This window comes from Myzus persicae, unplaced genomic scaffold, assembly GCF_001856785.1.
Source record: "Myzus persicae strain clone G006 unplaced genomic scaffold, MPER_G0061.0, whole genome shotgun sequence".
Taxonomy (NCBI): Eukaryota; Metazoa; Arthropoda; class Insecta; order Hemiptera; family Aphididae; genus Myzus; species Myzus persicae.
Window position 1 is genome coordinate 1963 of NW_019103875.1, and position 12739 is coordinate 14701.

Genomic DNA, 12739 nt, shown 5'->3' on the forward strand with positions numbered 1-12739 from the left:
TGTACATTCTACGTAGCAGGTGGGAAAATTGGGGGAATATTTCGAAATTTAGTTTTTTTACCTGGCCGTGAAATTCCAATTGGTCTATTTATTTCCGAAATATAAGTTTGATCAAAATAATTCACTAGTATGCTATAGCATAGGTTATAATCCTAAAATTAATACTTTAGTAGTAATTTTTGTTATTATGTAAAATTTATACCTATAATAATAATAATTGGTTTTCGCTTTTTTTTCAAATTGCTTTTTTTCCTTTTTTCACTTGCTTTTTTTCACTTGCTTTTTTTCCTTTGCTTTTTATTCACTTGTTTTTTTTTCCTAACCCCGTTAGATTTACGAATATTAATTGTTCACAGTGTACACGATACATAACAATTTTCAATTGAGGCCTGAGGGGGCTTACACTGGACCTTTCTGAACTAAAATTCATAGGCAGGGGTAAGTAGACCTATCAATTTGCCTACCCTAAATTTTTTTGACAAAATAGCCCAACAATATTTTTTCAGTTCTCTAGGAACTTTTTCATTTTTCCATGAAATTTCCCAATTTTTCCGGAAAAAAACGTTTTTTTTTATCAAAGCCTTTTTTTCTGGACATTTTGATTCCGATGTATAAACATAATTTTCAAATTTCTAAAAACCAATTTGAAATTATTCGCAATTGATTTCCTTAATATTGACCTTGCAGGTTTGGATCGATCGGCCAAAAGTGAGGAGGCTGAGCAAATTTGAAAAACATTCGCCAAAATTACAATTTTGATTTGCAAATTCTGAAAATTAATTTGCAATTATTTGTAAGTGATTTGCTGAATATTGGCGCTGGTTTGAAGTAAATCGTTCACCTCCGCTGCCGATCATAGGTCGGCGTTGGTAGTATAGGACTTTTCAGGCCACCGCCGATTCGTGATCGTTACTAAAGGATATTAAAAATACACACCTATAATAATTCGGCCATAGAGGCACTGCTTTAATATTGATCGGACCATTCAGAACATAATATTTAACAAAAAATGATTTTCAGTCGGTTTTTGTTTCCCGTGTTTTTTCGCATAATTTTATAGTCACGCGTATGTTATCCATATAGACACGCGGCGTGTGGCACTAGATTATAAATATAGGTGCGGAGGTGAACGTGTTAAAATGGTGCATGTTACATAACACTAATTAGTTTTCGTATATAATATACTTACCTGTATAAAAGAAGTCAAAGTTTATCTTTAGGAGCATTTTAGTCATTACTGAAATAATTAATTTCACCTATAATCCCTTTATATTTCGTATCCGTATTCCGTATTGATGATAACTTAAGCACTCGACCATAAAATATAATACATGTACTTTCGTAAATACCTATACCCAGAGGTTTATCCATTGAATTTATTTTATCAATAATTTTATAATAAGAAAACACTGTTAATTATTGGCTAGTATTAATCTTTAAAGTAATTTAATTAAAGAGATCAACTGCATAAAATCGCCAATCGCAGACAGAGTTTGATAATAAATTATTATAGTTTCTATACTCTTAACAGTTTGTTGTTTTTAGGTATTTTAACTTTTTTTAACACACCAATTACAAACATAAATATTTAAAATATAAGGTGAGTACATTTTTGACTTAGTAAATTTAAATTTAAAATTATATTATTTTGTTTTAGATTTGTCATATTATATGTACTGATAATATTAAAATATACAATACTTTATAAGTAAGCAGAAGTTTATCTTATCATCATTGTCTATAATATATATAATTTGATTTTTAAATAATATTTACAGTTCATTTATATTTTATGCAATGCAACTATTTTTGTAAATTCTTATTATTTACCTATGTGAAGTCATACTCTGAGATATTTTATGCCTTAAAAAATAGGTATAACTATGTTTGTATCATAAAATAAAAAATATTTAAAAATAAATTCCGTTTTTATTTATCTAAAATGATTTATGAGGTATTTAAGTTAACATTTTCTGATTGAATAAATAATTTTATTTTTTAGAAATTGTTTATGCTTTTTTTTAAATGTATGTGTATGTATAACATAATTTTTTGATTTTTTGAAATATATTTTACTTATGTAAAAAGTAAAAGTAAGCCACTCTCGCTCAGAATCGTACAGCTACCCACTTTTAACCTACTGTACAGCAGAGAAGCGTCTACTTACCCGCCATTTAAATTTTTTCATAGTTTTTTGGGTTTTTAATTTTTTAAACAACAACTCGAATGAAATTTTTAAAAATGTGTATAGGTATAATATACTTCGACTGAATATGGCCTGTTATATTATAAGAGTTATCTCCAGTGGCCAAATATAAAACTTGGCAATCAATTTTAAATACACTTTACAAAACATTAAATAAGTAAAACTACAAAATGTGTTATGTATTATGCATTTATGCCTATTCCGTGGTGATAAGTATGGTTTGGACTGGCAGTGAATAAGTACGTGTTTTGGGAGGACTAAGCCACCACCCCTTGCCACCCAAAGTTTCAATTACGAATAAAGATTAATATATAATTAAATTCTCTTTTATGATAAAGAATACATTTAATGGCAATACATTTAATAAATTACGGATAAAACAACGAAATTAGTAATTACCACAATTCATGAACGATATATTAATTGGATACAAATAATAATATGTTCTTTGTCATTGAGATAAAGTATTTTTAACGAGTGTTTAAAATAAAATTAACAGTTTATTTTGTTTTTTTCAGTTTCCGGCTTTCGTAGTACCTACATCCAAATGTTAACCTACGTAGACTTCCACTTAATCTACACACTTCCAGTTATCGGCTTATTATTATTAATCACCCGACCATTCATCAACCGCTCGGAAATTTTTAAAATTGCATTTATATGTGTCATAGCTTTTGTATACACAACACCATGGGACAACTATGTCATCTACAAAGGCGTATGGACGTATCCGCCAGAAAGAGTCTTGGCTGTTATTGGATTGGTACCTATTGAAGAATACATGTTTTTTATTATACAAAGTGTTTTGACATCCCTGTGGACTTTGCTCTGTGTCCGATGGTCAACTCCTTGCTTAAATTTCAACTATGACAAACGCAGCTACCAATTGATTCGATGGGTACCGATCACGTTTTTGACCATGGTTACGATCGTAGGTTATAAAATAGCTATTCCCGGACAAGCGACGTTTTACTTGGGATGCATACTGTGTTGGGTATCTCCGGTGATTATATTCCTGTGGTGTGGTGCTGGAAATTTTTTTGTGAAAAAAATAATACCGTCAACTATTGCGATAGTGGTCCCTACGCTGTACTTGTGTTGGATTGATCAAGTGGCCCTCAAGGAAAACGTTTGGATTATTAACGAAAATACTAGTTTAAATATATTCGCTATCGAAGACTTGGCAATAGAAGAAGCATTTTTTTTCTTCGTAATAAACGTTATCATTGTCTTGGCTGGGACTTGCTTCGATAAAGCTCACGGTGTAATTGAAACTTATTCGTTGGAGTACCCACAACGATTCAGCATGAGTTGGAAGTTTATTTGTCAACTGTTTTGGGCATTTGCTAAATCAGAATATAATATGCCACAAAACATCACGGTAGATATAAAAGGAAGTATTGGAATTCTTACAGTCGCTTCAAAATCATTCACCACTGCCAGTTTTCTTTTTCAATCCGGTAAGAAATTTAGGCACCAATGAAACCAAACTTTTGTAGGACGAGGGGCTAAATAGCTCTAAATCCTTTTGTGAAAATAGGAGCGTAATAGTCACTTGTTCCCACATCACTCTGTACCGTGAAATGCAATATATACAGTATATAACAGTGTTATACATAATATACAGTGAACCATCTAAATAAAAATGAATAATAATACAAAATGTAAAAATCACCCTAGGAAAAAATTATTTTAATTGTATAAATGTTTAAATTATATTTTGAAGATTTTTGAGTGAAAAAAATTATACTTAACTTATGATACCCTAAAGTAACTAAAGTAAGTTAATCTAATCACAATATCATTTTCAAATTTTCGCTTTTTAACCAATTTTTTCTAATTCTAACTTCAAATAATTAAAAAAAATTAACGTAGATTTACGATATAAAATTGTTGAACCGAGGGAAAACTATCTACTGTAATAAATTGATAGAAATTAATAAAAAAATGGTTTTAGTTATTTTGCGTAATTCGAAAATCTTACTCGTGGAGATTCGGAACTTTTAAGTGTAAAATTAAAATTTTTATACACAATGGCACTTCCATAAGCAATATTTTAATGAAATATTAATTTAACCTACCTTATTATACTAATATGATGGTAAATTATTTTGATAGTAAAATAAATGTACCATAAAAACATATTAATATATTATATTTAGTAATTTAGTAATATAGGCTAGCTAACAGCCCGTATTCGCTCAGAATCGTTTTTCGTATGTAATACGTATTGACAAGGTAACTCGACTGTATCAATTAGATTAATAACTGTCAGATAAATAGAAAATGTATCAAAATTACAAATTGAAAACATTAATTTTCTTCTATAAAAAGTGTCTGACCAAAAACAATTTTTTTTTAAAAAGGCAAATAAAAAATACGTCATAATTGTAAATAATAATAATAATAATTGCGATAATTATCGCTCCTTTCAGAATCTAAAAAAAATAAAATAAAAGATAATACTGGATTTACAGTAAATAAAGATAAAAGTAAATTGATGAAACTTTTTGTTAGTTTTAAAGTAACTATATATTATTTTTTGAAGTTATGAGTTAACTAAATGGATTGTAAGTTGTATTAAATATTATATTCATTTGATTGAGTTTTAAATTATATAAATAGGTATAAGTATAATGTTGTTTTTAATGGGATATATTTTTAATTTAGGGATTCGATTGGATTTAATAATTTTATACTCATTCTGCCGTGTAACGGATGACATGATTGATGACGAGTTGGATGTTGAAAAGAAAAAACGAAAATTTGAGTTAACCGAACGATTTATCAACGAATTATTTCATGAAAGAAAATCAGATTACGGTGTTCAAACAAAACCACAGGAATTGAACATTGATTGGACAAAATACGAATCTGAATTGACTGACGTGGAAATGGCGTGTTTCCGTGGATTATCTAGAATAGCATTTTATTTGCCTCGTAAGCCTTTCGATGAGTTGCTCGAAGGTTACAAATGGGATATTGAGGGCAGGTTAGTCAGAAATGAAGACGATTTGTTATTATATTCCACCTATGTAGCCGGAAGTGTCGGTGCATTATGTGTTTATGTGATGATGTACAGGTGTGATAACGGCAAGTATGATCTTGTCGAGAACTACAATTATGTCATAGAAAAAGCATATCAAATGGGACAAGTGAGTAAATAGTTTTTGTGATATAGATTGTTTGTTACACAACAATTGTATAAAATATCATCAATTATTTTTTTAGTCTTTACAAATCGTGAACATTGCCCGTGATATCGTCACCGACAGCGAAACATTAGGTCGTTGCTATATACCCACCGAATACATGGACGACGAAGAGGAAGAAGTAAGGATCTTGTGCCATGAAAAGCAACCGAGGTCTTTAGGTGATAAGAAGTTAAAAAAGTATTCCACACGGTTGATCCATCTGGCCAACAAACAACAATTAGAATCGGTGGGCGCCATCAGGTGTTTGCCGCACGTCACAAGAGGTTCGGTTCTAGCAACCACTGATATTTATCGAGGGCTTGTTTCTGCTATCCAGACAAGTCCGACTTATCCGACTAGAGCTTCATTGTCGAAATGGAATAAAATTGCAATAGGACTTTATTCCTTATATATTAAAAGTATTCAATACTTTGTATAGTTTGATTTAAATCTATAAATTATGTTCAATCACAATGCATAACTCATCACTTTGATCAGTTTCGGATTGAGATAATTGATACGCGAATGTTTTTTCCCCCCATAGTTAATCCTCCAGGATCTTCCTCAGTACTGCCTGAAGGATATGTAAAGGTGAATCTTCCAAGTCTGTATATGATACATATATTTGTCCATTATAATTTCTGGTACCTTTATCATTATCAAGACTATTCAAGTTACCTGGTTCTTTTCAATAAAGGTCATATAGGTATACAGTTTTAAATAAATACTAATATTAAAATTGATTGTTATAAGTACTTATATACTTATATACTTGATATGAGATCCAACAATGTAATTAAATTATTTTTGCATTTGTTTCTCTAATAGTCTATAACTAATTTCTAATAATTGTATAAGTTATTAAAATATAATTAATTACCAACAACAATATCAAATATCATTCAATTCAAAATACATTCTATGATTAATAAAAATATAATAAAAAGTACCTAATAAAGTTATAAATATTAACTAATAATGATCAATGAGTATACAAACATGTAAGTGACACTGTACCTCAACACTGAATAATTAGTTATATTTATCTTTTTTGAATAACTTTTCTGTTTATAACACACATAATTTATTTTGTGAATATTTTATATTATTAGGTGTAAACATTGTTACATAAATATTTATTACTTATTATACTTGTTACTTATTAATAATAGTTGTCATTTGATATATCGGATTGTAATTATTTTTTTTTATAAATTTAATTTTCACAATGTAAACACGAATACAATATAATTATTCTGATGATTGCGTTATTTATAGACTTGCTCTATGGACTATGGTATTGCCCGATGGGTGGTAAACTATATCATGACTCCGGAGTCCAGACGAAAACAATATATATACAATTTATAACGTTATGACTTATCACAAAGACTAGCCCGACTAGGCTATATAGACTATAGTAATGTATAAAAGTATAGTTACTTTTTTGTTTTTATACTTACTGGCAACTGTATAATGCATACTAGTTGAACCTATTGATAAACTGTATGTCGATAAATTATATATAAACGTAAATATCTTTTTTTTAAAATATTTATTAGAAATAAACTATCTATACAAGTAATGTACAATAAGCTTATGTGTTAAGAGAAAAATTGAATAAGAAGCTGTGTCGGGGGCGAAAAGGCACGGGGGGGGGACGTTCTAGATTAAATCTGTATATCATGCCCGATCTATTGATACCACAAACAGATCAATCTGCCCATTCATTAGATCGGTAGGCCTAGCTAAAGAAAATAGACAAATTTACACACATTCAATAGGCAAACTCTGGCTCGTGTAATGTACTACGGTCGTGACCGCTCCGCTTTTATTTTTTTACTTACCTTCGTGCCACTACCGTTGGGCTGGATCTGAAAAATAAATATTTTTATTAAAACCCCTTGTAAGATATGAATAGGCAATAAAATATGCAGGAATGCGGTTACCTATCTTATCAGAATTTTGATATGTGATAATCGTTCATGAGCTAACTTCACAGATAGGTATAATAAACAAAAATAATAATATTATTAATTAGTTAATTAAATTCTTTTTTCAAATGAAATAGCAAAGTTTGTCACCGTGAAATTTTGGTTTTTAATATTAAAAACCACGGTTATCTACACCAGATAACTGTGTTAAAAACAATTACAATTAATTATTTTAATTATATTTCGTATGTGTAACTCCATTGAAAACAAAGTAAACATATTTTAATAGATCATGATGGGCACAGAGAATGGAACCATTAACAAACAAAAAGATGTCGATGTTTCTTTACAGGATCAAAAAGACGTTGAAAATTTAAATACGTAATTAATTTGATATTTTAACCTGTATATTTATTTCATATGTATAAACTATTTTTGTTTCCTAAACAAAATTATTTGATCATTTAAAACAAACTTTTTGAAAATACCTACCTTTAATAAGTCATTGTATGCATAAAAAAAATAAATTTTTCATTCATTTAAAATAAATGTTGGATGTGAACTGTTTTCGCAGAATTTAGATAGAAATTGATGGAAACATAGCTATAGCAAGATAATCCTTCACTTGTCTAAAATATAATTGTATAACAAATAATAAATTAATAATAGGTATTTAATTTTACACTAACAGTTCTAGTTCAAAATCTCCAGTTCTGTTGAAAAAAAAGTCAAAAGGTCGATCATTAAGAAAAAGAATAGATGACGACGAACAAGAAGATGATTTGCAAGTATTGTAAGCTTGACTTTTTATTTATTGCAAAAAAATCATTCAAGTAAACAATATCACTAATGTCCTGATGAATTTTTAAATTTTTTAGTGGTAAACTTGAAGAAATGAAAACTATGCAAAAACTCAGAGACAGGCCTAATGGTGTTAATATCATTAGCCTTGCATTAGGGGAGAAACTTTCTCAAGAAGAAGAAAAATTAATGGTAAGTTATGCAATTTCATTAACTTTTCTTTAAATATAAAGATGACTTACTGTGTTTGTATATACATATAGTATTTATTTTGAACATAATGAATTGCCATTACACTTCAATTATCAAAAGTCAGATATTGTAAATTAGTAATTTATTTAATGTTGACCATCTTAAAATGTAAATAATTTATTATAATTATTATTTTTATTATGTAAGCCTAAAAAGTTGATATTTGATTAAAAGTTGTTTAAAATAGAATACTTAAATTACTTAAATTATTACCAATTCATAATTATAATTACTAATTAATTTATCATTCAAATTTTATTTAGGTTGATCCATTTAAAGTAAAAACTGGTGGATTAATAAATATGAATGCTTTAAAAACTGGACAAGTAACTCAAGTAGACGATGCTTATGATACTGGAATAGGAACACAATTTTCAGCTGAAACCAATAAACGAGATGAAGATGAAGAAATGTAAAAATATTATCCAATATTATTTTTGTTCATATAATTAAATACAAGTACAATAAATAAAAATACATTTTTAGGATGAAATATATTGATGAACAAGTGGCGGTACGGACTGGCCGAACAGTAGATACAGATGATGATAATGTCAGTCTCAATAAATCAAATTATTGTCCACCAGAATTGGCAGCATTACAAGCTGTCCCATCACATTTACGAAATTCAACCACTCACAGATCTGAAGAAATGTTATCAAATCAAATGTTAAGTGGTATTCCCGAAGTAGATTTAGGAATTGAGTAAGTTTTCTTTATAAGAATTTAGAGTATCTTAATATTATTATATTTATACTATTGTCTTAATAACTGGGGTCTGATATAAATAGTGTCTCACTAGGTAAGGTAAAAGGATGTCACAACGTATGCCAAACTGTGAAGCAAATGAGAAATATAATTCTAGAATTTTAATAAATCTAAAAAATGATATAACTCTTAGTGGATATATTTGTAATTGCACAATTTTAATCACAATTTAATTATAAAAATATTTATGATAATAAATACAATATACTTTATAATATTCTTTGATGACTAGTGCAAAAATAAAAAATATTGAAGCAACAGAAGAAGCTAAAATGAAATTAATACGTGACAAGCGCAATAAAAAAGATGGTCCATCACAGTTTGTTCCCACAAATATGGCAGTTAATTTTGTGCAACATAATAGATGTAAGTTAAAAATAATATTTGACTTTGAATGTAAGGCTCATTTTTAATTTCCTATATTATTCAATTCTAGTTAATATTGAGATAACAGGACCAGATGGGAAAAAAAATTATAAACAACAACCTGCAGTTAAACAAGATCATTCAGATGAAAAAAATGTAGATAAAAGAAAAAAAAAAGATAATGCAACTGATGATTTCCACTATGAAAGATTCAAAAAACAATTTCGTAGATATTAAGTTGTTTTCTATAATTAGTCTACTATATGTTTTATGTGGTTAATGTTGGTGTACTACATTGTTTATAAAAATTCTTGAGAACTATTAAAATACACATAATTTAAATTGTATAGGTGTAAAATATTAAAGATGATTTTTTTGTACAAAAGATTCATTAATACCCACAATATTATTGGGTTCAGCTATTATGTTAATTAAAAAAAACTTATTGAACTAAATAATGAAATGTTAGACTCAATCACTGTTATAGGTAAGCTCTCCAAACAAATAGAAGAAGACTGAATATTTTATGATGTATGAATAATTAAAATAATGTGATTGAGGCAAATCTAAGAAAAAAAAAATTAATAAATGTAGTAGTACCTATATAATTATGGTAGTGTTTGAGCCACTCCAAGTAAAACACTCCTGAATACAATTGTGCATAATGTTTTGGGCACTCGTCCAAGTTTTTGCTTTAATCATAAATACTATTCTGGAACACTCTTGGTGGATCCTCTGACTGGACGATCGTCCCATATAAGCACTGCCGTATACTGGCACGTTTGATATCAAGTGGTGTAAAAGAGTTAACATCCATATAAAGAATGTCTTGTCTAATTCTTGTTTGTTTTCTCTACTCTTACTGCCTCCTCTAGCCTTATGTTAGGAGGTTCTATACCACATAATTGTACTTTCTGAACTGGGGTTGGTCTTAGGCATCCCGTAATTAATCTGTTAGTTACATTTAGGGCCACATCTACCTTTTGGCATATGCTGAGTTTTTCCATGCAGCACAAGCATATTCACTAGTCGAGTAACATAATGATAAGGCTGTCGTTCTAAAGACATGAGGGTCTGCGCCCCTTTGAGAGCAAACCAGTTTTTGAAGTAAGCAGTTTCTTGTTACTATTTTATTTTTTGTGTTTTCACAATGACTTCTATATGTCAGGGCTCGATCAAGTTTAATACCTAAGTATTTTGGTTCGTCGCAGTGTTCTAATATGTGTGTCTTGTCAATTATTTCTCAGTTTACGGCGTTTCCGCTTAGTGTCTCTGTTTTGTTAGTGGAAAGTGGTAATCTGTGTTGGTAATTTGTATGATTATCAGTATAGTATTCCTTCATAGTATTAAGCGCGACGTTCAGATTCACTTCCACCTTCTCGAATATTTTGCCCTGGGTTGTAATAGCGAGGCCGTCAGCGTTAATAAAGTGCTTCGTTTGGTCCCCAATTGGTTGATCATTAAGTACTTATATATATTAAATAAAATTGGTGCTAAAACGCTTCCTTGAGATAATGCATCATTTTTTCTTTTCTATCTGCTCTTTTTGTTCTGCAGTGAATAGTGATACAAAATCTGTCTATTCCTTAATAAATGATTAATAATTGTTGTAAATTTTGCGTCTTCAGTTAGCTCATAGATTTTCTTGAGCAGTAACCTATGATTGACCGTATCGTATGCATCACTGCATCTGACTTTAATAGACAAGTTTTATCAATTACAACATTAATTGGTTTAGTTTAGATCAATCTGATATTAAGAAACTTAATAAATTTCACTACCTATTCAAAATGACTTGGCTTGAAGTTCTCCTGACGTTTTGACTGCTTTAATATTTCTTACAATTTCGGTGATTTGTGCCTCAGGCCCTCAGCTAACTGCTAAGAGGTAATTTTCAAAACTAAAACTCATTCAAAATTATTTAAGAAACTCTGCAGGTCTCAAAATAGACTTATTGATAATGCTATTCTCAATATAGAAAGAAACGAATTAACAAGGTATTGAAAAAATAATTGACAATTTTGCTAATACCAAAGCTAGAAAAAAAATTTTCGTATTAAAATCATATATTGATATCTATTATGTATTGGTTTTTTTTATAATAGTTTAAATTAAATATAAACGGGAAATAATGACCCCATAGATAAATTTGCACTGGGCCTACCTAGAGAGTCTTAAGAATAAAGATCTGTGGCCCACCTAATTCTAGCTACGGGCTACGGCACTGTGGTCTGTGGTGCACCCATTACTGGATTAGACACTGCATACATTTTCGTAATATTTAAATATCTACCATAATGATTGCAGAAAGGTGTACTTGGTGACGTTGATGTACCCAAATTGCCTAATCAGAACGCCGAGCAACCATCATTTTATTGGAAAAAAAAGATCTAAACATTCTAATGCTATAGCAATTACGCCTAGAGAGTAGAAAGAAATTAAAATCGGAAAGATTCATTACATATCCAGTTCGGCTGAACATTTTTGATGTTATAAGTATTTGTTAAATAAACCAAATGTTCACCGAGTGAAAATTTAGTACAAAGTTGTTCATAAACTAAAGTTATTAGTGCAATATTTAAAAAGGAAAAACAGAGTATAAGTTCACAGTAATTTTTTTTTGGTCCCAGAAGTACAGTTTTTCTTTCGTGCCTTTGGGCAGTAGTCTAGAGCTGAGCATCTTGTACATGGCAAAATATGCTTTATTGGAACTATTTATTCTCAATTGGATCCCATTATGCATATTATTTTGTGTGTATCTGTTGACTCCAAGGTATTTAAATTCATCCACTTGTTCAAAAGAGTAAGGAACCATTTTTAATGCTGTTTTATTTACTAAATGTCGAGTTAATTTTAGGTAGGTACTTGGTTTTTTCCCCATTGATAGTAAGGTTTATTCTGTGACTGGACTTAATTAATTTCTCCATGGCCTTAACTACATCGTTCTCTGTACCTCCTGATATTACAATATCGACAACGTAATAGTACTCTAGAATTACATTTTTTTCGTTAAGCTCCATTTCGTAGCACACTGATGTATTATTTCTAAAAACTTTTTCGAGCGCCAGATTAAACAATAGGTACACACTGTACTAATATACTCAATAATTATATTATCAAAATAAAATAAAAAAATAAATTTTAATTTTAAGTGCATATTTAAGAATTTTAAGAGCATATTTGTATGCATATGTCGTTAGATTTGGGAGTATATTTAA

The 12739-nt window shown here is 29.4% G+C and overlaps 2 protein-coding genes and 1 long non-coding RNA gene across 4 annotated transcripts; 2 read left to right on the top strand and 1 right to left on the bottom strand.

The window, feature by feature from the left end:
* The first annotated feature begins 1554 nt into the window (after nucleotides 1–1554).
* Nucleotides 1555–5856, top strand: LOC111035756 (bifunctional lycopene cyclase/phytoene synthase-like). 2 transcript variants are annotated; one of them, XM_022317511.1, is made up of 4 exons: nucleotides 1555–1600; nucleotides 2725–3666; nucleotides 4877–5361; nucleotides 5438–5839. In XM_022317511.1, the coding sequence occupies exons 2-4, from the start codon at nucleotides 2754–2756 to the stop codon at nucleotides 5837–5839; spliced, it is 1800 nt and encodes a 599-aa protein (XP_022173203.1). In that variant the 5' UTR covers nucleotides 1555–1600; nucleotides 2725–2753. The 2 variants fall into 2 exon arrangements, with proteins under 2 accessions (XP_022173203.1, XP_022173202.1); XM_022317510.1 differs by lacking the exon at nucleotides 1555–1600 and having other exon boundaries at nucleotides 2493–3666; nucleotides 5438–5856.
* Nucleotides 5857–7414: 1558 nt separating this feature from the next.
* LOC111035760 (uncharacterized protein C9orf78) lies at nucleotides 7415–9868 on the top strand. The gene is made up of 7 exons (XM_022317514.1): nucleotides 7415–7715; nucleotides 8026–8127; nucleotides 8213–8327; nucleotides 8651–8799; nucleotides 8874–9092; nucleotides 9388–9521; nucleotides 9592–9868. Exons 1-7 carry the CDS (start codon nucleotides 7627–7629, stop codon nucleotides 9756–9758), a joined length of 975 nt encoding a protein of 324 aa, XP_022173206.1. The 5' UTR covers nucleotides 7415–7626; the 3' UTR covers nucleotides 9759–9868.
* Nucleotides 9715–12712, bottom strand: LOC111035761. The gene is made up of 2 exons (XR_002604676.1): nucleotides 11303–12712; nucleotides 9715–11215 (listed from the first exon to the last, which is right to left on the bottom strand). It is a non-coding gene; the product is annotated as an uncharacterized LOC111035761 (long non-coding RNA).
* Between the last annotated feature and the right edge of the window lie 27 nt (nucleotides 12713–12739).